The sequence below is a fragment of the Penicillium chrysogenum genome, assembly GCF_028827035.1.
Source record: "Penicillium chrysogenum strain IBT 35668 chromosome Unknown utg000001l_segment0_segment0, whole genome shotgun sequence".
In the NCBI taxonomy this organism is placed as follows: Eukaryota; Fungi; Ascomycota; class Eurotiomycetes; order Eurotiales; family Aspergillaceae; genus Penicillium; species Penicillium chrysogenum.
Window position 1 is genome coordinate 1,315,393 of NW_026622749.1, and position 25,215 is coordinate 1,340,607.

The window sequence follows — 25,215 nt, forward strand, 5'->3', positions numbered from 1 at the left end:
CATTTCTTCAAAACCAAACGTTGAAGCTGCGCCCAGCATATCCTCGCATGGGCAGGGCACCACTGGTTACCGAGAGACCAGCTTGCTCGCATACAGCCTCGACGCCTCTCGTGCGCTTCGACCAAACTATTTCTCGGTCTGGCGTTGCCTCTAAACAGTTTCTGGTGCTCGTTGATTCCCTCATCTTCTCTTGTCACGAATTTCACTTCACCCCTTCTTCTTTTTTTTGATTTCACGATAAACAAGATTCACCATCATGTATCCCCCTCCCCCCACCCCTTTAGCATCCTCATACACAGGCGCATTTGTTTGCAGGATCGGTTTTCTCTCTCCAGTTACGTTAATGTCCCCTGACTATGGTGTTCCTTGACGGGGCATTGGTCTCCTGCGCAGGAACTTCCTCGCTGGCAACGGGGGTGTGATGGCATATTTTGCTCGTACTACGCTCATAGTATGCTCAAATCATGCCCCTGAAAATGTTATTGCGCTATTCTCGTGGTACACTTTGCAGTTCGCCAGGAAAAAAACGCCAGTTTTCATTTAATCAACCTTTTCTTCCTGTAGTTGTATCCCAGTAGTATTCTTATCTTCCCTAGACGATTAGTATTTGTATTCTTTCCTCAAGAGCACATGAATTTGATGCTGGGTTTCCAAGCTTTCAATTTTAGAATACTAACTAGAAGAAGCTCCGAGGCAGTGAAAGATATAAATCAAGGTCTACAAATACCAAGGATGCAGATCCAATTCTCCTAATACTTTACGATGCCATAGCAAGTATTCAAAAATTACAGCAAAGACCAGAGGGGAATAGATTGGGATCAAGTCAGCGAAGTAGCAGCAAAGCAAGTATCAAGAGAAGTGTATAAGATACAGGTAGAAAAGAAGTCCATATCCACGCAAACGAGAGCAAAGAAGAGAGATACAGTTAATTCAAGCCATAATCCATAAGAGAGAAGAAAGTCGAGGGAGAAAAAAGAAACAAGAAACAAGAAAAGAAAAGGAATAAAAAAAACCAAGCAATGAGACAACAGGAAAGAAGATCATTTTGCTCAGGCACACGTTAACGTCGAATAAGACAAACTACCTACCTAGGTAGACCTTCAGTCACCCATTACCTCATCCTCATCAGCCTCAGGCGCAGGGGTGAGCTCTTCGTCCTCGTCCCCATCCCCATTCTCACCCTCAACCTCCTCGATAAGTCCGCGCGCACGCAGATCCTCCTCATCGTCTTCCTCAACAGGCTCAGGGTGGTCATTCTCATCGTCATCATCGACGTGCTCAGCAGACTTGGGGCCCTTAGCAGGAGAAGCAGCAGGCTTGGCAGGCTGTTTCCCCTTGGCGCGGGGGGGCGCTGCGGGGCTTACGCTCTTCCAGATAAGACAGGACCTCTCGGTAGTTGTGGCCAAGCGCGGTCTTATTACGGAGGAGACGCTTCTTCAGGGCGCCGCGCTTCGAGCCGGAGGCATCGATTATACGGGCGATGATGGCGAGGACAAGCTTGCCTGTCAGCTCGCAGAGACGTTGTTCGGCAACAATGCTGCTGCGGAGGCGGTCGTTCGTGACTGCTTCGTCTTCGGAGTCGCTGGCTTCATCTTCTGAGTCGAGCTCGTCTTCTGAGGCTGGGGCGTCGTCGTCTGCGGGTTCGAGGTTGATTCTTGATTTCTTGGCGCATGTGCGCTCGGCTATGCCGTGGATCTTGGTGATGAGGGTCTGGGTCTCAGCTCCGATTTCGTGGATTAGTGCTTGGGTTTGGAACAGGACGTCTTCGTCGTTGCCTTTGTCTTGGCCGATGTTGCGGAGTGTGCTGAAGAGCGTCTGCAGGTCTAGGTATGTTGTGGTTGCTGTGAAGCGCAGGTCGTCCAGCCCGGAGCGCGTTTCCATGATGCTGACGAGTGTTGAGGCGAAGGTTTCGCGGCTCTTTGTTAGTGCTTCGAAGTAGGATGTGCTGAATGTGGCTTTTCCGTCATTCAGGGCTGTGGACAGTGCCTGCACCTTCCACATGAAATAGAAAAGCAACGACCGGATACTGCCTGATACCAGCTCGTTCTCCGCCTTGGCGGTATCCTCATCGTCATCTTCGCTGCGCAGGCCACGTTCGGCAAGACGAATGAGGGTGTTGAATGGGGCTTCAGCGTTGTCCTTCTTCGATTTCGATCGTGAACTAGGGACAGTTTCGAGAATGGAGGCACAATCTGTGATTCCGGCGAGATTTGAGATTCGACAGACAGTGTTGGTCAAATCGGTGAGAGTGGGCTCAGATATTGAGCCACCTTCCTGGACGTCCTTCTTCCGAGACAAGGCAGCCAGTGCCTCCACCATATCATCCCATAGCTCTTGGACCTTGCCCTCGAGGGCCTCTCGCATCTCCTCGGAGCTCTTGGCGTGCAAGAAAGCCACACTAGCTTCGGCCAGAACATCGTGATCCGAATGAGTCAAGAATTGCTTGTTGATATCATTGAGCAACGATGTATAAGCCGTGGCGTCTTTTTGTAGATCCTGAATTGTGTTCAAGTCCACAAGGTGTTCCAATCGCAGAACGGCAGAAGCAGCTTCCGGTGTAGACCCGAACTTATTAAGGAGCCCTGGAATGATCTGAGCAAGGTTGTGAGAAAGCTCCTCCTGGAGCTCGGAAATCTTGGCTGCCAGAGCCTTGGTCTTGCGCCCACGCTTGTCGATATCAGAGTTGGCGATGTCAAGGACACGGAGTTTGACAGCAGCGCAGAGAACCTCCAGAAGGATTGTTTCTTGTCCCTCTTGCAATTTGTACATGTTCTTTACAACTCCTGCAGTATCATCTTCAGATGGCGTATCAGTGATTTGAGAGTGGTCATAGAGCAGATAACCAGCCAGCGACGGCCATTGAGAAAGCTCTTCCAGGTGGGGGAAGACAGCCTCAGTCGCGAGAGCAAAGCGCGACTCTACAGCCGCTCCCAGCAGTGTGTCGCGAGACATTGGCTCAGATTGCTGTTCGGCTTGTTGTGCATCGTAGGCCTGGAACAATTCGGTAAGGCATTTAAACTTGATCCATGAATGCTTAGGCGATTCATAGTCATCTTCATCATCATCAGCCAGTAAATCGGCAATCTCCTCTCCCACTTCCTCGGTGATTGACTCGTATGCATCTTGAACGTTGGCAACAAAGAAGCGTCCAGCTGTTTTCCGAATTCGGGGGTCCAAATCAAATACCAGTCGACCCACGGCGTCAATATCATTTGGCTCGAGTAGACCCCCTTCACGAAGGTGGTTAAGCAACTCAATCGCAACCATACGCACCGAAATGTCAGCATCTTGGACAGCAATCTCAACGATTCGCTGCCGGAACCGCTCAGTGAATGAATGCAAACCAGCAAGGTTGTCACGGTTCTCATAAAGGCTCAAAAGCTCAGTCAAAGCGACAAGTCTGGTCTGCGCAACGACATCGGCGAGAGTCCATCCCAGGTATCGCAGGTACTGGCCCTCAAAGAAGATCTCTCGGTATGTGCGAATCCATCCGCCTAGAGCTGTCAAACATTCGGCACGGATCTGACCGTCAATGTCCCGGTAGCGATGGACAAATACAGTATCGAACCCATCCTGCAGGAACTCGTCTAGTCGCTCCACCTTCTGTTCGCCCTCTGCGACAGCCTTTTGAATTGCTTCCACGCGACCTTTGTTTATCGTCTTCTTTTTCTTCTCACTTTCGAGTTGCTTTCTGGAGGTAGATACGCTTGTCGTCACCTCACGCGCAATATCACACAAAGCATTCATGATTGCGAGGGAGACCAAGGTTGCCGTATGCCGGAATGGTCGGCATTTTGATGTTGACATGGAAGAGATCCAGATTTGAATATTTTCGAGCAGGGTATCGTCGGTGTACAGGATGGAAGAGGCATGGAAAGTTTGGATCAGTGCGACGGTGAATTCTTCGAGGAGGACTGAGAAAGCTTTGAACTTCTTCGCTTTAGAAATGATAGGGTATTCGGTGATGCCTTCTGCTTGGTAAAGGTTCTGCAGGTCTTCAATTCGGCCGGGGGCATTATCAATGTCTTCCACTTCGTTAATGTCGATCTCAAGATCGGTACCCGTGCATCGCAGGATGAAGTTAACGAGGTCCCGCATGGCCTGACCATTGTTGCGCTGATATTGAGACAACCACTGAGCGGCCACTGTATCGGCATTGCTGCTTTTCCCGAACACCTCGGCTGATACTAGTTAGCTACGCGATTGACTGTGTATAGACAAGAAAGTTATGACTCACCGAACAATCCGCGTTCGCCCGACGCAAGACTAGGTCGTACTTTCGGTTTCCGGGGACGAGCAGCAGGCAGTCGGCCATTGGTGGCTGGTCGGAAGGCGAGCTGTCTCCCTAACCCGTTACTTGCGACCTTCGGTTTCTTCGAAGCGTGCGAGCCCTTGGTCTTGGGTTTCGATTTGGGTTTATTGGCACCAGTTCGATGTGCAGCGCGTCGCTTCCCTTTCAATTCCTCCTCATCGGTCTCGTCGTCACCGATATCATCATTGTCGGACTCAGACACGTCCTCATCACCATCCTCACGCGCCTCGCCTCGCTTGCGCTTTCCACCGGCGGCTTGTTCTTCGGCAGAATATGCAGTTTGCGAGAATACTTCGGGTCGCCGCGTCTGTCGACCTGATTTGCGTCGGTCTTCAGCGGGGGTCGATGACGGGCCACCGGGGCTTGACAGAGGTGGGTTGTCGATATCCATGGTGTAGGATTGGTGTATTATATGAGCATGCGATCGGATAGATAGGCCTGCGGACCAGATCAAAGGGTTTCAACAGAGTTGGCAGATGTTGCTGCGGTTTAGGATGGGGACGCGCTCGTGCAACGCGTGGGTCTGGTACGGCCAAGCAAACAGAAGTTGGCGGGGGCAGTGAAGGAAGCCTACAATTTGAGATGTCAAGTATTAGCGACACGCGCTCTGACCGTGTTGAGATCAGGTCAATCAAACGGAAGCACTTGGGCAGAAAACGGTCCGGATCTCAGCGTGGGGGGAGACGCGACATCGTGCCTTGAGGCCTGAGGTTGGTAAATTATGTAAGCAATAGTAAGGTTCCGGAAGGTTGGAAGGTTGCCTAACATAACTATACATACCTAGGTAGTTAAGCACTACCTAACTATAGGTATCTAGATGTGTGACCTCTCCGTTTAGACTTATCCGTGTTATATGCAAAGATACGTAGAAAGGAGGTCCTGGCTTTGAACATGATACTCTGTATTTAGAATATTCTAACTTGGGAGGTGGATTATTACCATTCTTAGTGTGGCTGTACGATACTGAATGCCAATCTCTCCCCGGAGTTCAATATTGCACTCCGTACCATTTACCCCAGCTTACCAGCCTAGGCTGCAGAGATATTAGATTCAAGGGCAGTGCTCCGTTGCCTAACGCTATTCAATGGGTTAGGGGGCAGTATAGGGGGGAATAGGTATAATCCAAGCCCACCTCCAGAGCTATATGCAATTTCTATTCGGCAATTGAGGTACTCCGTAGAGTCGGATATACTGTCAGACTAGCTGCTTTACTATGGATCTATAGCAATATAGTCTCATGATCTCCTTTTCAATGCCCAGACTGTCCGACTGTCAGACTATAATTAAATAAGCCGTGTAGATCAGCTGGGCAAAATGACATAAAAGTGCATTGCCAAGAGGTAACCCTCCCAACCCCTTCAGGTCTAACGCCAGTCTAACGCCAGTGCGGAGATACTCTTTGTCATAGAAACCTCATCCCGTCATTCTCTGCCAGTTATTTCGTCTCCTAATTATGTTCCGTCCTCATTTAGGGAGCCAAGCAAAAGCCAGGTGGTTTGAGAATATCCCCCGCTTGACAAGTCGGAATGTGGAGATCTCTGACTAAGGAATCGTCATTCTCCCATTTTATATATCAACTCGCCCCTCGGACTATTCGAACTATATCATGGCCTGGCTTCATTGCTCAATATAAACATTATACTACAGGGTTTCTTCTTCGGTCTATTCTTCATATCTCTATACTAGCCCGCCACACTTTCTGCTTGTTCGCCTTCCCAAACCACTCACATCCATCACGATGCGACAACCAGCAGTGCCCATTCCCTCGCCCTTTCAGTCTTCCATTGCGAAGCCAGGACAGGGCAAAGTCGTACTCTCTCTCCTCCCACCAAATAATCCCACCCTCACAACCCTCACCTACAAATACCCATTGAAACTGGTCCCGCGCACCGGCGGCTTCGTCCCATCCCCAGATTCCTCCGCCCTCTCAGACACATGTCCCTCCAACCCCGTCCACCTCTACCTCCTCACCTATGGCGGCGGGCTCCTGCCGGGTGACCACATCGAAGTATCCATCACGCTCGAGCCCAGGACGCGAATGGTGGTAACAACGCCACAAGGTAGCACCAAGATCTTCAAAACAACCCCGAACAACAGTGGCACAGCCCCAAATGTAATCAAAGGGCACCGCGATCAAATGCCCGCAAACGACCACCTCTCCGACATGAGCCAGCAATCCTTAGACGTCAACATCGGCCGCCAAGCAGCCCTCTGCTACCTCCCAGACCCCTCCGTCCCCTTCCAACACAGCCGCTACGCCCAAGTCCAAACCTTCACCGTAGACGCCACGGCAAAAGGCACCGAGCGAAGCAGCCTCTGCGTCCTAGACTGGGTAACGCAAGGCCGCACCTCGCGCGGCGAGGACTGGAACTTCCAGTTCTGGCGCGGCCGCAACGAAGTCTGGGCCGAAGACGACAAAGGCAAACGCCGACTCCTCCTCCGCGACTCGGTAATCCTGGACGATGAATCTGGAGACCTGGAAGACACAATGTCCGACGAAGACGAGATCGAAAACGAAAACACATCCTACAGCACCACCCATACCGGCCTAGAAAACCCCGTCGACCTGCCGCCACAGGCACCAGCCGGCCTAACTCCGCTGAATATCATCGCGGAGCGCACGCGCCCGCACGGCGTCGTCGGCACACTTATCCTCTCCGGACCTGTGTTCGAAGCTCTTGGTTCGTTCATGCTGAAGCAGTTCCAGTCGCAGCCTCGCATCGGCAGCCGCAATTGGTCGGACCATGCGCCGTCGGTGCCTGAACCTTCGCTTAGTTATAAGGGCGATGTTACGTGGACGGCGGCGCGGGTGCGCGCCGGTTTCGTGCTTGTCAAGTTCGGTGCTAAGGATTTTGAGACCGCGAAGCACTGGCTTGGTGGACTGATTCGGGAAGAGGGTAGTGTTATCCGCGAGTTCGGTGAAGAGGCGCTCTGCTGTCTATGAGAACCAACGTTCCACGGGTAGCTACGTTCGGTGTGTTTTGTTCGTGTTAAGGGGGCTACCCGCTGGTCGAGAGCCTGTTGGTGCACCATACGGTCTTTTTTAATCTTGTTTTGGGACTATGTCCTTTCTTCTTTGTTTATGTATGTGATTTTGATCTGATTTTACTGGAAGCATTATGGCGTCAATGCTGGATATCGGCTATCAAGGGCATTGGGGAACACATTCCAGATTGAGGAATAACATTACCGCTCCGCTGGATGCGAAGAGACCAAATTATCCAAATTATGATTGTGGTGAATTTGAACTGAAGAATCGTTTCAATCCACACTCTTGCCTCTTCTGTCTCTTTTTGTTATCACAGTAGTATCAGTATCAGTATCTCGAAAGCTGCATATGTAGACATTCTGATATTGGATGTATAGCACTTATGAAATATGAAGCAAGTAGTCTATCAAACAAAATAAAGCAATAAAGTCAAAGAAAAACCCGAGGTATCGTAAATCAGACAAGTAACCCCAACACCAGTCCAATCCAGTCCAGTCCATGATCCAATATTTCATCAAAGTAAGCGCGAAAAGAAAGGGGGAAAGAAATATACCCACCACCTACCAGTGCATGGCGCCATCATGGCCACCAATCGAAGACCCCCGTATTCCAATCTCCTTTAGTAGCATCGACCAAATCATCAACATTCAGAATATCCACACCCTCTTGCGCAAGCACGCGCCAGATATGATTTCGCAGACTGCGAGGCCAGCTCGGCAGCGCCCAGTAGCGTACTTTCAGGCCGTGCTGGTGCGCAACGCGCACCTGGCTGCGGATGCGGTCCATCTGGCGCTGCGTGAAGTGGAATGGCCAGGGATGACCAATTGACTTCTTGAAGGACACAGAGGCATAGAAGCTGTTGGAGGCGTTGAACGTGGATGCAGTAACGGTAGTCGGCATGCCAGATTGGCCTTGGCCGAGATCTGCGCCCGGGAAGAGGGCTGCGTCCAGCTGGGGGTTGTTGCCTGGCTGCTCGGCTTCAACGAGTTTGTCGAGCGGGGCGTCGAAGAAGATATCGCGGTAGGTGGTGTTTGCGATGACAAGGTTGAAGGGTGTGTTTCCCGTTCCGACGACGGTGACGGGGCCCTGTATGACCTCGTCGCCGTTGAAGTGGGTTAGGTAGCCCCGGTCACGGAGCGGAGCGAGTTGCCTCGTGACGGCGTCCCAGGTTGCCGGGCCTGCGGTTTTGAAGTCGATGAGGAGGATTAGAGTCTGAGCCGGGTCTGTGTCGAAGACTCCATGCGCAGGGTTGTCGCCTCCCTGGTTGAATTTGATGGTTGGGTTCTGGCGCTCGAGGATGGTTACTAGCGGGTTAATGTACATGGATTGCAGGGTTAGGTGCTCCGTTAGGGACGAGGTGGTGTGACCGACGTAGAGCTCGTCGTCGAAGAGCCAGACGTCGGCTTCGACGCCTATGCATCCCGCTTGCAGTGCGGAGTACAGTGGCACCCGGCGCCAGTAGTCGTTGTGGGAGTGACAGCCAACAGGGACGATATCGCGCGAGATATCGGTGGGCCAGCGCGTTTTGTCGACCGTGGTGGCGTTGTCGGCGCTGGATAGCCAATTATGAACTGCGCGGTCGTATTCATCCGGGAAGAATGAGAGGACGATACCACAGGCGATGGAGATGAATTGGATGATGCCTCTATCGGTGATAGGTCAGTGGTTCTTCCTCATTGACAACGTATAGTTCCTAAAACTCACAGCATGATGAATGTTCCGATAATTGCACGCCGTAGACCATGTAAGTATCGCGTTCGACAAGATCGCTGGCGCTTAGACCGGTCTCCTGATAGCTCGGGAGACGTTGAGGACCAAGCCAAGGCCGTCCAGACTTGACTCCATGAGCGGGCCGGATACCCCTCAACGGAGTCATGCACATTGAGCTTCGGATGTTCTGTATCTAGTGAGTCTCTGTATGGATCGAAATGAAGACTCGATACTGAGCTTTGAGAAGGGAAAGAGGACATCATTTCGAAATCCAAAGTGAAGATAAAAAGAAAAGGAAAGTATAGGCAATAGGTCATAGGTTATAGGTACCCCGACTCTAAAAATGATAAGTGATTCCGTGGTACTGTCAAGGCAAAATTGGGTTACATCTCCATGACGAACTTTGGTATACACACGTGCGGGATTGGTGACGCTGATTGATCGAGACTCTCTTGGACATTGGAACAGAACCAAAAAAGAAGATATTTCCTGAATCGCTTTCTATATACAAGTACACAAGTACACACAAATTCACAAATGCAAAACCCCCCAACACCCATAGGTTCAGATGAACACACTTTTTTCTTTATAGATTTACTCCTGGAGAGACTTGACATAGGTAACAGCCCGTGCCTTGACCTCCTCAACCATCTTCTCATCTCCATTAGCAGCAGCCAGACCCTCCTCAAAGGAAAGCCACTTCTTAAACAGGAAGCGGGCTTGCTTAGGCTTGACCTTCTTGCTAGCGTCCACGGTAACGGGACCCTTCTTAGAACTCTGTAGGCCAAGGACGCGCTCGAACAGACGGCGCACTTGCTCCGCATCGCCGACCTTGATCTCAAGGTCCAGGAGCACATTCCACAAGTCAATACGCTTAGGGAATGAGGACAGGAGACCCTCGAAGACGGTACGACCGCGCTCAACGTCTCCGTTAGCGGAGCGGAACTCGAGCTGGGCGAACTTGGAGGTCGTCTCAACGTGGGTGTGGGCAGGGAGGGACTGAAGGGCGCGGGGGAGCAGAGCCCGAGCGCGGTCGGGGGAGGCCATGGTGTCAAAGAGGAAGCTGGCGTAGTTGTAGAAGAACTTGGGGGACTGGGAGGAAATCTTCTTCTTGAGAGCCGCGTAGAAGAGATCACTTGCTTTCTGTGAAATTGTTAGTATCCGTAGAAAGTAAGATTCAAGATAAACTGCACATACCTGGTTCTTGCCGGATTGGATGTAAATGCTGATCATCCGCTCGTAGATCTCTTGGGGCTCGTTGTACTGGCAGGCACGCTTGAAGACCTCCTCGAGACTGTCGTCGTCACCGTAGGTGTTCTCCATGTTCAGCAGCGCAACCCAGATGTTCAGCTTCTCAGCATCCTGGCCCATGGTAATAGTGCGCAAAGCACGCTCAGCAATAGCGCGAGCCTTCTCGATCTCACCCAGCTCCAGCTGGAAGGCCATATACTGCAGCCACAGCAGCGAGGAGTCGGGCTCACCAAGAAGGAGTCGCTCGAAGTCGGCAACGGACTGAGGGCCATTGGCGTCCAAGTCACCGGTCCGGTCCACCTGGATCTCGGCCTTGCGGTTCTTCTTCTTCTTTTTGGAGCCCTCATCTTCGCTGTCGGAGCGCTCGGCGGCGTCGGTCTGGGCGGTGCCGCTCCAGTCGAAGCCGCTCGCACCGAGACCTCCGGTCTTGCTGGGCTTCTGAATCGGGACCTCTTCATCGTCGTCCTCGGATTCTTCCTCCTCGCTGTCATCCTCCACATCAACACCTCCCATGGACTCATCGTCATCCTCATCGTCATCGTCTTCGTCATCTTCGCTGTCATCCTCGCCGAGTTCGACACCACCAAGACCGTCAATGCTCATTCTGTCCTCATCCTCGCTGTCGTCTTCCTCTTCATCTTGGAAGTGAGAAGCCTTGAGTGAGAAGGAGATCTTCTTCGAATCAAGGTCAATCTTAATGATCTTGGCCTTAACAGCATCACCTTCGTCGTACAATTTGCGAGCATCCTCGACGCGCTTGTCAGCCATCTCACTGCGGTGGCAGAGACCGCTGATGTTTGACGACCCGTCAATGACAATGAAAGCACCGAATTCTTCAACCTTGCGAACCTTGCCGGTCACAATCTGGCCCTCCTTGAGATCCTTGAGGGTGATGGGAGCCTTGAAGTTGGGGTCCAGGACAGACTCCTTCAAGCTCAGCTGCAGCTTGCCTTGTTCGGCATCAACGAATGTGACCTTGCCCTTGACGAGCTGATCAGGCTGGAAGGAGTCCTTCCATTCCTTGAGATACGAATCGGAAAGGTCCGACACGCGGACGTAAGCTGTGATATCGTGGCTGATTGCCACGAAGAGACCGGAATCAGTGACTCGTCGGACGAAGCCGCGAATAATGTCGTTGGGCTTGACCTCCTTGAGCGAAGAGATCTCACGGTCATGCACGGGCAAAGAGGAACTCATGACCTTGGAGGGGCGCAGCGACAAGGCAATCTTCTTGCTGGACTTGTCAACGGCAATAACGCATGCTCGGAGGACCTCGTTCTTGTTGTGTACGGTAGGGTTGGCCTTAGAGTAGTCATCTGCGAGGTCGGTCAGGTTGACCGCGCCGACGAGTGACTCGCCGAGCTGCATAATAAGCTGGCGCTCAGTGACCTTGGTAACACGACCGGGCAAGATCATGCCGACGGAGATATCTCCAAATGCAAGCTTGTCATATCCTTGCTTGGCAGAGAGGTTGAGATGACCCTTCTCGGCGTCAACGGCGGTGACCTGGACCTTCAAAGCAGAGCCGATAGGGAAGTTCTTCTCCATATCAGTCAACAAGGACAGGTCATCTGATGCATCCATGAAGCGCAGTCTGCCGCGAACGTTGGGAGACAGGTTGACCCAGAGGCAGTCATCAGCGACATTGTTGACGAAGCCTACCCAAGAGGAGCCGACTTGAACCTGTTCCATGTTAAGAGGGGCAGGGTTGGCGGCCTTGATGTAGCTGGGCTTGAGAGAGAGCTCGAAAACAGGGTACTTTCCAGTGCGGTGACTGATGGGGAGGAACTTGTGGTTGCGGGCATCGTGGACACCAAGGATTCTGGCGGAGAGAATTTGCTTGGCCTTGAAAAATCGCAAGGGCTGCTTGCGATCCTTGATGTCTTTCCAGTCGTCGAATACCTCGGACACATCAATGCGACCCTGGATGTTATCCGCGAGCTGGACATTGACCTGGGTTGCCTTGATAGAGACGACCTTGCACTCAACGACTCTGCCGAAGGTGAAATCGGACATGCTCTTGATGTTGTCATCGACGGGGTTGGCAATGGTTTCGTCAGTCTGCTTGGCCGCTTTCTTGGGAGCGGCCTGGCTAGCCTGAACGGGCTTCATACTCAGAATGAAGCGCTTGAATTCCTGATCCACAGACTGCACATTGACAACAATCGTTTGCGCCTTTGTCAGCCCGTAGTGAGGCTGCTTGAGGTTGGCATCTTCGATAAGACGCTTGGGAAGCAAACCAGTGAGGCCGCCGAGGAATTCAACGAAGACACCGTCGGGTGTGATGTTGCGGACGAATCCTGTGACAAGGGAGCCCTCCTGGACTTCCTCGAACTGGCCCGGAATGTTCTTCTGCTTGGCAGCCTTCTTCAAGCTGGCCCTGCTACTAACCTTGATAAGACGGTGGGCGCGCTGGATGTCGAGGACCAAAAGATCGTTCAGCTTCTGTCCGACGCGGAGCTTAGACAACATTGAACTTTGCTTCGATGCGGAGCCGTCGATGAGTTGTTCAGCGTCGAGACGAGCGACGAGGCCTGACTCGTCAAGCTTGAGAAGCACATCATCATTAGATTTCTCGAAGACGGTTCCAGAAACAAGGTGGCCGGGATGAAGGTTTTCAAAGGCCTCACGATACTTCTCGGTAAATGTCGAGGGGTCCTTGCACGAGACAGCAAGTCTTCCAAGGGATACATCCACGCTCAAAGCATGAACATTGACAACCTGGCCTAGTCTGAAGTGCTGGGCCGGATCCTGAATGTAGGCTTCGCTCATCTCAGAGACAGGAAGGAAACCACGGACCTCGCCGTAGAACTGCACAACTGCACCATGGCTCTGAAGGCTGACAATAGTACCAGGAGACTGAGCCGAAGGAGTGATATCTTTATAGTCCTTCCAGATAGAAGACTCGCTGTTCAGCAAGCTCTTCTTCAAAGTCAAACGAATTTGGCGTTTTTCGAGGTTCACAGAGAGAATTCTCAGCGAAAGCTTCTGACCCTCGCGGAACTTCTTCTCTGGGAATTGAAGCATGGTATCCGCAAAGTGCATGGAGGGAACAAGACCGGTGATTCCGTCGGCCAGGTTGACAATCAATCCATTCATACCTTCGGCACCGATCAGAAGCTTCTCAACCTTTCCTTTAACAATAGCACCCACATTCACATCCTCGACGCGAAGGAACGGCTGCTCAATAACGCTCTTCTCAAATGAGAGAATGTAGAGATTATCGATCGAGTTGTACCCAATGACTCTTGCCTCGTGAACAGCGTCCAGCTGGAAAGCTCCGGAGCTTTCATCAATTGTTTCGACCTTGCCATCAGAAAGTCTCGACATGTGAACGAAGCCCATATGTTTTGTTTCTCCAATCCGAGCATACACACCCAGACCCTGATCAACCTTCACGACTTTGACCTCAGGGATTATTGCGGAAATAGCAGGTGCATCGTCAGAAGAACCGGGACCGCGAGCATCGGAAGAGAGCTTGAGGACGTGATCGAGCATAGAAAAGCCGACCTTGAGAGGCTCAGCAGCAGGGAAAGTTGAAATAATACGACCCTTGATTTTTGCGCCAATCTTGTACTTCTTCTCCAAGTCAACCTTGCCGTTGATGCTAGACTGGACAAGATCAACAGTTGCGTCGAGCATACCCATAATCTTTCCGACCATTCCGTTCGATGTGACTTCCGTGAGAAGAACCTCTGCGGCGGTACCGGGGAGGAAAGTGTTGATGGTAGGCGCCGAACTGAGATAGTTGGACTTCTTGATCGAGGCGGACGTTTGGAAGTTGGACGACAGCTTGATGACATTGCCACTGGGGTTCTGGCCAGTGACCATGCAAAGGAAAACAGAGCCTTCCTTGATGCTAGAATAATCCACACTGGGGTCGGTCTCCTTGGAGGACATGAAGCCCTTCAGTTCTGAACCTTCAATGCCAAGATCCATGACCACACCGTGATCTTCCACACTGACAACGGACGCTTGGACAGCCGAGTTCACAACGAGATCGGATTTCGAGAAGCCGGTATTTGTTTGTCTAGGGTCGACCGAAAGCTCAATTCGCTTCTTGCTCTTTGCCTTGGGGTCATCGGGGTTGCTGCCAGTAGACACAACGAATGCCCGCAGGTATTGACCCAAATAGAAATGATCCTTCAAGTCAAAGGACTCGTCGTCAGAGCTGTCCTCGGCATCATCATCTTCACCTTCGTCGTTCAACAACTTCTCGAGTCTGTCTTCGAGGCCCTTCGAAACGGATGTGAGAGGGACGTAGCCGGTAAGGTTGTTGGGTAGCGAAAGGCCGATGTCGTGGGCGTTGATACTCGAGACCTGACCCAGGATCATGGCTCCAGGTACAATACGCTGCAATTGTTAGAGTGATGCAGTACGAAAACTTTTCTTGTACGTACCTTGAAGCTAAGGCCCTCGATGCGGACATCTTGCTTGTCATCAGTTTCCTTGCCCGCGGTCTTCTTGCTCTTTGATTTCTTCTTGCGTGGCTTCTTTGTAGTCGTAGTGGTCTCTTCGTCTTCCATTTCAACATCGTCGTCGCTTTCCTCAGCGAATTCGTTGGAAGGCGTCTTCTGGGCGGGTTTCTTGTTTCCAGATTCCTTTTGCTCGAACAAAACATCTCGGTTGGCTTGAATCTGAATTTGCTTGCGCTCCAATGGTGTCAGAACACTTGCGCCACCACGAGGGAACGAAGGCTCGTCATCGCGCAGCACAGAAAGTTCTGAAGCTTTCCCAGCGGTGGATGTGGTGGCATCGTTCGACTTCTTGTGGTCTTTCTTGGACTCCTCCGCTCCAACTTTAGCACGTTTTTGGGGCTGGCGGGCAGTATTTTCTTCGGGGGCATTGCCCTTGCGCTTGATTGGCGCCATCTTTAAATTGGCAAAACCGAATCGTGCAGTTGCAGATTGCGGTCTAATTCCTCAAAAGAAAAGATAAAAAAAATTCCGCGGACACGGCAGAACATTCTAAGCGGTGTAGAGACATGGGGTCGTTAGTCAGCAAATTTATGCCCGAATCCTAAGGACAAATGCCCTGATAGTTAACGAGCTAGTTATCCCGCCGACTTTTCTTATTATTCAATTCAAGTCTACATATATGAAGAAACAAAGACAAGGTATTTTATTGATATCCTACCAAGATGACATCCGTGAGAATGGGGCTCGTATCTTGTTGTGTCTTTTTCAGACTAGTACGGTCCCACCAAATCTTTCCAAGGTTGCTCTCTTTGCCGGACAAATTGAGACCAAAATGCGGTATTAAGATTCCTAGAGGACTTGAAGGCTATTACTAGCTGATTGGCTGAACTGAACCAAACCAAAGGGTATAGTTATGGAGTATTGAAACCGTGTTTGAAATTGGCCCACGAGATCACGAATCATCAGTCCTATCTAAGGCATTCGTACTCCGTACGGAGTATAGGATCCATAGGGCTAACAAGTTGACAAACCGATTGGTATTCCCCAATGTGCGATACAGTTCGATAGGATACTATGTAATTGTTCGTGGGACACTTGTATTTCCTTATACATCTACGTCACGTGACGCGGTATGTTGTTGTATGCACCAGGATTGTTGGGCTGCTTGCCCAATGGCATGAAGGGCATTCCAATCTTTAAGCCAGGGGAGATACCGATGCTCCAATGTTCCATGAAATGGTTATCTTTAGCAATAAATGTAATTGCTGTCTGGAATTGAGAAGTGTTGACATTAAGATTGTCTAGATGTTTACTGATTTACACGCGTTTTGGGACGAAAAGTCAAAACAATTGAGCCGGGGATTAGGCTAAGCCAACTTGCAGTAGATAACCAGAAAGGAGGAACAATTTGGATTGAAGGAGTTCGATATTGAAAGGGTGGAGGGGGTAAAATGCCTTAGTCGCCTTAGCACGATCGCGTCACGTCGCGACACGAAAAAAAGATCCAACTTGCCCGATTCATCTCCGATCCCTTTTAGCCTCGAATCTTCCAGCCACCAATGCATCCATAGCCTTTTCATTTTATTTCTGCTTTTTTTGTTAAACACACAATGGACATCTCCAATATCCCGGAGGTACCCCGGTCAGAGCCTGTCCTTCCTCCTCCAGAGCCACCCTCATCCCCGCCGTCTATTGCTTCCGATACTCGCAAACCCAGAAAGCCACCGACTGTAACGCCCCGGTCATTCCGTCGATTCTTTACCCCGCGCTCTTTGCTACCAAGTACGGATACTTCTACCACGCCTTCAACCAGCCGGCAGGCCTTACGGGCCCTGACATCTCCCGCGGTGAATCGTCTGGGACCAGCCTTTTCGAGAACCTCCAAAGCTGGCAGCACCAGGAGTCCCCACGATGGCTTGCCGGAAGACTTTATTCGCACACCAAGCAGGAAAAGAAAGAACTCATTCTCGTCGGTCGTCTCTCCGCAATCCTCGCCTCTGAAGAGAGTTCGTGTCCGGTCTCCGACGCATGATGTGGAACAAGATAGTAAGATTCCACACATCGACATCCGCCTTAATGCATTGGCACCACCAAGTCCACCCAAGCGAAATCCCCCCGTAGCCCCTGTGCGCCGCTCCCAGGCATTGCAATCGTCTGGTGCATTGTTTATGCGAACTGTGGCCGGGGCTCGTGCAAATAAAGTAACCCTACGATCTAACTCTGGCGCTGGTCGGTATTCAACCCCGTTGTTTACTTGTACACCCCTAACTTTCTCTCTAGGCTGGCAAGATCTAACTTCAAACTTCTATTCGCAACCGCGGGACCGGCACATGTGTGCTAGCTATGGATCGGAGGGTTCAATGGCCCTCCCATTCTGCAATGCTTCATGCAACAGTAAGTCATCTTTTACTTGAGCGATCTCTATACATGCTGACAAGTTGAAGCAAATTCTCTTGTTGCAGTGGGCGACGAAGAGGGTGGAATTCGGCTCTTGGATTCATCGATTGACGAGGATCCTGGTTTCACTCACGCCTATCTTGGGTTCCGTCCACACATGAATTCGATCATGGACCTCGAGTTCTCATCGGATGACATGCTACTGGCTACTGCATCTGGCGACCAGACATCTCTTATTATTGATATGACAACACAACGACCCATCCACTGTTTATCGAATCACTCATCCTCCGTTAAGCGTGTTCAATTCCAACCGGCGTCTAACAATAAGGTTCTTGCAACTTGTAGTCGGGATGGAAATGTCAATATTTGGGATCTCCGCTGCAAAGGGTTTGAACGGCCTGCGTTGCAAGTCCAATGCTCCCTAGAATCCGAAACCGAAAACGCCGCCACTACTGCACCCCCCAAAGATGCTATACCCACATGTCCTAAATACCATTGAAGGTGCTCATGCATACACAACCTCTCATAAATCAACCATGGACAAGAATGAAGCCCCACCAATTGGCCGCACCGACATCACCGTTACTTCTCTCGCTTTTCTCTCGCCTGGCCGCGAAAATCTTTTTGTTACGGCCTCCGAGGCTAGCGCAAGTGTCAGACTCTGGGACTTGCGAACAGCGCATAATAATCGCCGTGGTCGACCCGTCATCCCTCTATCTACAACACAAGAGCCAGAAAGCCATGTGAAGTATCGACGCTTTGGCCTGACTTCCATGGCGTTTGGAGGAGATGGCTCCCGCTTATACACACTTTGTCGAGATAACACCGTTTACGCATATTCGACATCACACTTGATCCTCGGACATGCACCTGAACTTTCGCTCAACAACAACCGTCCACGAAGGACTGGAGGCTCCGACAAAGACGGGCTTGGGCCTTTATATGGTTTCCGGCACCCTCGCCTCCAAATTTCCTCATTCTATGTCAAATTGGCAGTGCGCAAAGCAAGCCACGATCATCCGGAGATGCTGGCCACGGGGGAGCAGTGACCACTGTCCCATTCTTTTCCCTACCGATGAACGGTACCTCAAATCTCCAGTGAAATCTCCAGCCGAATCCCTGCCTCGCAGGACTTCCCTTTTACCACCCGCTCAGGACTTCGTCGCACCAACTCTGGAATCGGCTTGTCCGGCCGTCTCGAAGATACCATCCCAATTCACCAATCAGGTACTCCTCTCATTGAAGGTCATCAGAAAGAGGTCACCGGCCTATCCTGGACCCCGTCTGGCGAACTCATTTCTGTGAGTGACGACTACTCCGCCCGATGCTGGCGTGAGGGGCCCGAGGCTCGCGAGCTTCGAAACGATGGTGAATCTGAGGGTAAACGCTGGATGTGTGGCTGGGCTGATATGAAAGACTCAATTGACGACGAAGACGAATGATTCCCCGGTGTCCCCCTGTGCTTTTTACTGTTTTGCATTACACGAGGTGTCTGGATGTTCTCTTTTCTCTTTTGCCTGTGGGCATTTTACCGGCGTTTGGGAGGGCATATTAATTAGCGTAGCATACCCTTTATTTCGGGCTTATTTGTATTATCTGACTGGAACAAACATGTCCCTCGATCATCGAGCCCAACCACTGTAATACGTATTCTTCCAGTATGGGGCCAATAAAGACGAATGTAAAGTAGAAATGGCCAGGATTGTACGTCGTGGTCCACGGGCCGCCCATATAGTGCGATAAGATAAGACCAACCTCGATGAAAAAAGTTCCGCTAACAACTCCAATCCTCAAATCTTCCACAGCAAAACCACCCAAAATGCCTCACAAACACAAGAGACGCGGCGAAGCCGATAAAGCGTGAGCATTACAATTCTATAAGGTTTATTCAAAGCCCAAAACTGACGATTCCTCTCGCGTCAGCCTCTTCGATCTCCCACCCTCAGAGATCGCAAAAGCACTTCCAGTTCGCGATTTGGACAAGCCCAAGCTAGGCAAGAACGGCAAAAAGCTCGTCAACAAGAATCAAGCCAAAGAACAAAAGCAAAGCGTCAACAAAGCACCCACCCACCGCTCCAAGAATGTCACCGAAGACGACACGCCGAGAGCATTCCGCCACCTAATGCAATACCAGCAGACGGGTCGACGGGCACCATCAGGACTAGAGACGGGCGAGCGCCCGAACAAGCGCAAGCGCAATGCCACAGAAGAAGACGCCACAGCGTCATCGAAGAAGCCCACGAAGGCAGCGGAACCGAAACCCAAACCCGCCGCCAAGGAGAAGACCGAAATGCCTAAGATCATGCCTGGCGAGCGGCTGGCGGAGTTCGCAGCACGTGTTGACCGCGAAATGCCATTGTCACAGATGACCAAGTCGGTCAAAACGAGTGATGCCAAGAACAAGGAGCAGCACAAGCGGACGAAGCATGAGAAGCATCTGCTGCGATTGCAGAAAGGGTGGCGTGAGCAGGAGGCTAAGCTTCGGGACAAGGAGCAGGAGGAGCGGGAAGAGCGGGAGGATGAGATGGAGGTCGAGTTGCGGCAGTGGAAGGAGTGGGAGATTGAGGCTGGTGGGAAGAAGAAGAAGGCTGCTGCTGCGAAGAAAAAGAAGGGGAAGAATACCAATGGGAATGCTTCTGATAGCGGGGATGATGATCCTGATCCTTGGGCTAAGCTGAAGAAGCGTGACGAGGAGCGGAAGAAGAATCCATTTGAGGTTGCCCAGGCGCCACCTCAGTTGGTTAAACCCCGGGAGATCTTTAAGGTACGTGGTGGGGCCAAGGTTGATGTTGCCAACGTGCCTGCTGCGGTTGGAAGTTTGAGACGCCGTGAAGAATTGGCCGGTGAGCGGAGGAATATCGTTGAGGAATACCGGAAGTTGATGGCCGCCAAGCGGCAGTGAGGGATATAAACTAGTAGAATTGTTGTTTAGGACCATGGGTTTCATGTATCTACTTTGGGAGAAATTGGTTCATATGCAGTTGCAGCAGAAATGAAAATTTACTACTGCTGATCATCTATGTCACATCATATTACTGCCTTTTTTTTTAGGATTGGAGTAGTCAAAATGAGCTTAGGCTTAGTGGCCATGACCATCATCCTGCGGCTGCTCGGGGTCCAGCTTGATGATCGTGTCAATGCGCATGATGGATATGCAAGCCTCCACAGCACTCTTGAGCTGCTTGATTTTGCTCATGCTGGGCTCCAGCACACCAGCCTTCAGAGTGTCGTGAACCCGCCCCTTAGTCAGATCCAAACCGTAGTTACGGTAAGTTTTCTTCTTGGCAATGGCCTTCTCCTCCTCGTTAGCATCGCCGTCCTGCACACGCTGTGACAGTGCATGACGGACACGGAGCTGAGCAACGAGCTCAGATGAATCTTTCGCAGCGTTGACTGCCAGAGTCTGAGGGATGACAAGGAGAGACTGTGCGAACTCGCCAATAGCCAATTGCTCACGAGAACCCTGTAATGTAAATGTTAGAAACAGATCCAGAAGAAGGTAACAGCGAACAATACTACTTACAACTGTGACTGCGAATTCCTCAAGGTAGATGTGAAGTGCGGTTTCCACGGCTCCACCACCGGGAACAATGCTTCCGCTCTCCAAAGTACGCTTGATGGCACAGAGAGAGTCGTGAACAGAACGCTCCATCTCGTCCAAACTGTACTCGTTGGCACCACGGAGGATAATGGAAGCTGCAGTGTGAATCTTGGTACCCCTGATCAGGATGCACTCGTCGTCTGAGATACGCTCTTGCGAGACCGACTCCGCGTGTCCAAGGTTTGATGCATCGAATTTCTCATCTCCGTTGAGGTCAGAGAGGGTGCTGACCATGGTAGCACCGGTGGCCCTAGCAATGCGGCGCAGGTCCTCCTTCTTGCAGCGACGGACTGCCATGGCTCCCTTCTCAACGAAGAGCTTGAGAACCATGTCGTCGATTCCCTTAGTCGTGAGGACAACGTTGGCACCAGACTTCAGGATCATATCAACACGCTCCATAACAATGCCGGACTCCCGCTGACGGATCTTCTCCAATTGATCAGGGTCCTCCACTGTAATCTGAACACCGAGCTTCATCCGCTCCTTCTGCAGGTTCATGTCGAGAATGGCGATCTTGGCGTCGTTCACGTGGGTTGTCATAGCCTGGGAAGCAACAGTGCAGTTCAACGCGTAACCGTCCACGAGTACGGACTCGTTGCCACTCTTTCCGTGGGCCTTAAGCAAGTTCACGGCCTTGACTGGGTATTTGACTTCGCCTCTCTGGTTCACGGACTTCACCTGCAGCATTGCATCCACACACATGTTCGCAAAGAAATCGGAATCAGAACCGATGATCTTGCTGGACATGGAAGTCTTCGCGATGTTGACCAAGCTCTCCTTTCCGATACTATCCACCTTAGTCGTAACATTTTCATTCATATACTTGACGGCTTCGCGCAGGGCAATTCGGTATCCGTTGATGATCGTGGTAGGGTGTATACGGTTCTTCATCAACTCGTTGCCTCTCCGGAGAAGCTCAGCGGCGATCAGAACAACTGAGGTAGTACCATCTCCAACCTATCGAAATTGGTATGATCAGCGTGTGTTTCTGGGATGTAGTCTGTTGTAGATGCCCATACCTCCTTGTCCTGTTGTTGGGCCAGATCAACGAGGATCTTGCCCGCAGGGTGCTCAATATCAAGAAGAGACAGAATAGTAGCGCCATCGTTCGTCACAGTCACATCCTGTCAGATGTTAGAAGCTGCGTTCGAGCTCTGCGGGGTTTATCATTTCCATACCCCTATGTCGTCCACCATCATCTTGTCCAAACCGGACGGACCGAAGGAGGATTTGATGACATTGGCGATCGCCTGTGTCGCCAGAACTGCAAGGAATCAGCTACCCACCCCTAGCAACGGCAAAACCATCAATAATTCAACATACCATTCTGCTCACGGACATCAGCACCGGTGATTTTCTGCCCACCCAAGACTGTGCGAGACTGGTCAGTTTATTGCAATGAAAACGATGATCGATCAGATAAAAATCTCACAGAGCGTGTCCGCATTCCGCGGCGCCTCAAAAATGCCTGCCATAATTAAAACAGACGATGTAATATGAGCTATTCGAGTGCGATGGCAGAGCTGTCTGGCTTCGGGGGGCTGCTGTGGGCACTAAAAGTTCTGCCGAGGCGGTGTGCTAGTAATTTTCGATATCGCATCCCACTTTACGGAGGGGAGTCATACCCCGATTTCGCTTGCTTGCAATCCTACTTCCGACTCGGACTCCCCTTTCACTGTCTAGTCAGACACTCGTTCTTCAACATGGCTAGCCAGAATCCCAGCGACAACCCCGCCTTCGAGGGCGCTACCCCTCAGACCCTGCCTGACCGCACTCAAACCCCCGCTGAAGACAAGGCGGGTGAGTCAAAGAACGCCGCCAAAAAAGCCGCCAAGCTCGCGAAAATGCAGGCCGATAAGGCTGATAAGCAGGCCTCGAAGAAGGGAGAGAAGGGTATCGGCAAGCCAGAGGCCAAGAAAGCTTCTAAGAAGAAGGTTGATGGTGCCGCTTTGATCGGTATTGATGTCTCGAAGGAGGAGGACTTCTCCGGCTGGTATCAGCAGGTTCTCACCAAGGGTGACTTGCTGGACTACTATGATGTCTCGGGTTGCTTCATTCTCAAGCCCGCGCTGTTCTTCATCTGGGAGGAGATCCAAGAATACTTCAACAAAGCGATTAAGGGAATGGGTGTCAAGAACTGCTCTTTCCCTTTGTTTGTGTCTGAGGATGTCCTGCAGCGGGAGAAGGACCATATTGAGGGATTTGCCGCTGAAGTCGCCTGGGTCACTCATGCGTATGTCGTCCCTTAGCCCTGTAATGCCTCTTTCAATTGAACTATACTGACATACTTCCAGTGGCTCTACCCCCTCGAGAAGAAGATTGCCATTCGCCCTACCTCGGAGACTGTCATGTACCCCTACTACGCCAAGTGGATTCGTAGCCACCGTGATCTCCCCCTTCGTCTCAACCAGTGGAACTCAGTCGGTATGGTATCCGTTCTTTCTCCATACTCCCGAAATGTTGCTAACGTCAGTAGTGAGATGGGAATTCAAACACCCTCAGCCCCTCCTCCGTTCACGAGAGTTCCTTTGGCAAGAGTAGGTTTTTGAGTCTTATTTCTGTTCAAAATAGCATACTAACAATCCGCAGAGGTCACACTGCTCACCTGACTGAAGGTGCTGCCCGCGAGGAAGTCTTGAGCATCCTTGACTACTATGCCAAGATTTACGAGGAACTCCTTGCTGTGCCTGTCGTTAAGGGCCAGAAGACTGAGAAGGAGAAGTTCGCCGGTGGTAACTACACTACCACTGTCGAGGGTTACATCCCCGCTACTGGCCGTGGTATTCAGGGTGGTACATCCCACGGACTGGGCCAGAACTTTAGTAAGATGTTTGGCATCACCGTTGAGGATCCCACCTCTACGGTCGATGAGAAGAAGCCCCCTCTGCACGTCTGGCAGAACTCCTGGGGTCTGTCGACCCGCTCACTGGGTGTCATGGTCATGATCCACAGTGACAACAAGGGTCTCGTCCTGCCTCCCCGTGTGGCTGAGCTTCAGGTTATCATTGTCCCAGTCGGTCTCACAGCCAAGACTACCGAAGAGGAGCGCGAGAAGCTCAATGCCGAGGTCGACGGTCTCGTCGCCGTTCTCGTTGCTGCCGGCGTCCGTGCCGACAGCGACAAGAGCAGCTACTCCCCCGGCTGGAAGTTCAACCAGTACGAGCTCCGCGGTGTGCCTCTGCGCCTTGAGTTCGGCCCCGGTGAATCAGCCGGTCACTTTGTTACCACCGCCCGCCGTGACATCCCCGGCAAGGATGGCAAGGGCAGCCTCCCGATCCCCGAGCTGGCCACTGGCGTTCCTGCGTTGCTTGAGACCATCCAGTCTGACCTGTACAACCGTGCCAACGAGCAGTTTAAGGCTCACCGCATCAAGATCACCAAGTGGGATGACTTTGTTCCCGCTCTGAACAACAAGAACATCTGCGTTATCCCTCACTGCTTGACCGAGGAGTGCGAGGACCAGATCAAGGACATGAGTGCCCGCAAGGCCGAGGAAGACTCCGGCGAGGCTGAGGATGCTAAGGCCCCCAGCATGGGTGCTAAGTCTCTCTGCATTCCTTTCGAGCAGCCCGAGGGTCTTGAGCAAGGCGTTACTCCCTGCTGCAACCCCAAGTGCCAGCGTCTTGCCGAGAAGTGGTGCATGTTTGGCCGTAAGTTTCTACTCCCCTGGTTTTTTCTCCCCTACGATTCATGGCAAGACACTAACTATCTCAATACAGGCTCTTATTAAGCTATTACGTTGTATCCAGATCAGGACTTTCGTCTGCTGCCGCCAAAACTACCATGCAGTCCGAGGCACCAGTGGTCGCTACCACCGAGTATTGAGGGCATTGTATTTTGCGACACTCTCCAGTGCATAGTGAAACAAAAGTCGGAGTATCAGACTATATGGCATTTTCTTCTGTGGGTTCCGAGGCGTCCCTTCAATATGATGACTTGTCAATGTGGAGTTTAGGGGGGAATGGCAGGTAGTGGCAATGATATTATGAAAATGAGACATGTCATTATTGCTTTTCTATGGTTTCATTTATTCCTCTATGTGGCTTTTTTGATATCCGCAATCCCGTAAACTAGTATCGCACTAATAGTAAATAGCACATACATAAATAGCACAAGATATCAGCTCAGGAGGATTCCAAATCCCGAGACCCTGAAAGCAAAACGCTGAGCCTTCACACCCAACGCGAAACAGAAAGTTGATACGCCGTACCAAAAAGGAAAACAGTAGAAATATGATAAAATGAATTGACCACAGTACTTACATGAAGGGGATAAACTGAACTTGGCAAAGACTCATTTCATGATGGAAGAGACAATTATCTCTTGGGAATAATATGATATTGATAGATGCAGCAAACGCTATGGAGATTTAATATACTGGTAATAATAATGACAAGGACATTGACACGACAGGAACTCCGGCCAAATCATGCAACCACGGTATTAGGACAAGACAAGGAAATAGTTTTGAGGTTGGCAGGGTCTGAGACAAGACAAGTGAAAAAGAGATATGGTGAGAGATAGACTAGGGTTA

General features: G+C 51.2%; 9 protein-coding genes across 9 annotated transcripts; 5 read left to right on the forward strand and 4 right to left on the reverse strand.

The window, feature by feature from the left end:
- Nucleotides 1-1,100: 1,100 nt before the first annotated feature.
- On the reverse strand, nt 1,101-4,703 carry N7489_000522 (cohesin subunit IRR1; the record flags this gene model as incomplete). The annotated part of the gene is given in 3 exon segments (XM_056706277.1): nt 1,101-1,351; nt 1,365-4,187; nt 4,238-4,703. 3 exon segments carry the CDS (start codon nt 4,701-4,703, stop codon nt 1,101-1,103), a joined length of 3,540 nt encoding a protein of 1,179 aa, XP_056570579.1.
- A 1,347-nt stretch (nt 4,704-6,050) lies between these two features.
- N7489_000523 (urease accessory protein UreD) lies at nt 6,051-7,256 on the forward strand (the record flags this gene model as incomplete). The annotated part of the gene is made up of 1 exon (XM_056706278.1): nt 6,051-7,256. One exon carries the CDS (start codon nt 6,051-6,053, stop codon nt 7,254-7,256), a length of 1,206 nt encoding a protein of 401 aa, XP_056570580.1.
- Nucleotides 7,257-7,880: 624 nt separating this feature from the next.
- On the reverse strand, nt 7,881-9,010 carry N7489_000524 (uncharacterized protein; the record flags this gene model as incomplete). The annotated part of the gene is made up of 2 exons (XM_056706279.1): nt 7,881-8,946; nt 9,006-9,010. 2 exons carry the CDS (start codon nt 9,008-9,010, stop codon nt 7,881-7,883), a joined length of 1,071 nt encoding a protein of 356 aa, XP_056570581.1.
- Nucleotides 9,011-9,605: 595 nt separating this feature from the next.
- N7489_000525 (putative rRNA biogenesis protein RRP5) lies at nt 9,606-15,133 on the reverse strand (the record flags this gene model as incomplete). Its single annotated transcript, XM_056706280.1, has 3 exons — nt 9,606-10,154; nt 10,209-14,615; nt 14,663-15,133. 3 exons carry the CDS (start codon nt 15,131-15,133, stop codon nt 9,606-9,608), a joined length of 5,427 nt encoding a protein of 1,808 aa, XP_056570582.1.
- Nucleotides 15,134-16,290: 1,157 nt separating this feature from the next.
- On the forward strand, nt 16,291-17,579 carry N7489_000526 (WD40 repeat domain-containing protein; the record flags this gene model as incomplete). The annotated part of the gene is made up of 3 exons (XM_056706281.1): nt 16,291-16,909; nt 16,961-17,074; nt 17,125-17,579. The coding sequence occupies 3 exons, from the start codon at nt 16,291-16,293 to the stop codon at nt 17,577-17,579; spliced, it is 1,188 nt and encodes a 395-aa protein (XP_056570583.1).
- A 37-nt stretch (nt 17,580-17,616) lies between these two features.
- On the forward strand, nt 17,617-18,522 carry N7489_000527 (uncharacterized protein; the record flags this gene model as incomplete). The annotated part of the gene is made up of 2 exons (XM_056706282.1): nt 17,617-18,125; nt 18,180-18,522. The coding sequence occupies 2 exons, from the start codon at nt 17,617-17,619 to the stop codon at nt 18,520-18,522; spliced, it is 852 nt and encodes a 283-aa protein (XP_056570584.1).
- Nucleotides 18,523-18,899: 377 nt separating this feature from the next.
- N7489_000528 (uncharacterized protein) lies at nt 18,900-19,982 on the forward strand (the record flags this gene model as incomplete). Its single annotated transcript, XM_056706283.1, has 2 exons — nt 18,900-18,940; nt 19,004-19,982. The coding sequence occupies 2 exons, from the start codon at nt 18,900-18,902 to the stop codon at nt 19,980-19,982; spliced, it is 1,020 nt and encodes a 339-aa protein (XP_056570585.1).
- Nucleotides 19,983-20,159: 177 nt separating this feature from the next.
- On the reverse strand, nt 20,160-22,202 carry N7489_000529 (chaperonin-containing T-complex alpha subunit TCP1; the record flags this gene model as incomplete). The annotated part of the gene is made up of 6 exons (XM_056706284.1): nt 22,114-22,202; nt 22,005-22,052; nt 21,860-21,945; nt 21,701-21,805; nt 20,604-21,638; nt 20,160-20,543 (listed from the first exon to the last, which is right to left on the reverse strand). Exons 1-6 carry the CDS (start codon nt 22,154-22,156, stop codon nt 20,160-20,162), a joined length of 1,701 nt encoding a protein of 566 aa, XP_056570586.1. The 5' UTR covers nt 22,157-22,202.
- A 182-nt stretch (nt 22,203-22,384) lies between these two features.
- On the forward strand, nt 22,385-24,411 carry N7489_000530 (proline--tRNA ligase; the record flags this gene model as incomplete). The annotated part of the gene is made up of 5 exons (XM_056706285.1): nt 22,385-22,921; nt 22,976-23,105; nt 23,158-23,218; nt 23,271-24,331; nt 24,401-24,411. 5 exons carry the CDS (start codon nt 22,385-22,387, stop codon nt 24,409-24,411), a joined length of 1,800 nt encoding a protein of 599 aa, XP_056570587.1.
- Nucleotides 24,412-25,215: the final 804 nt, after the last annotated feature.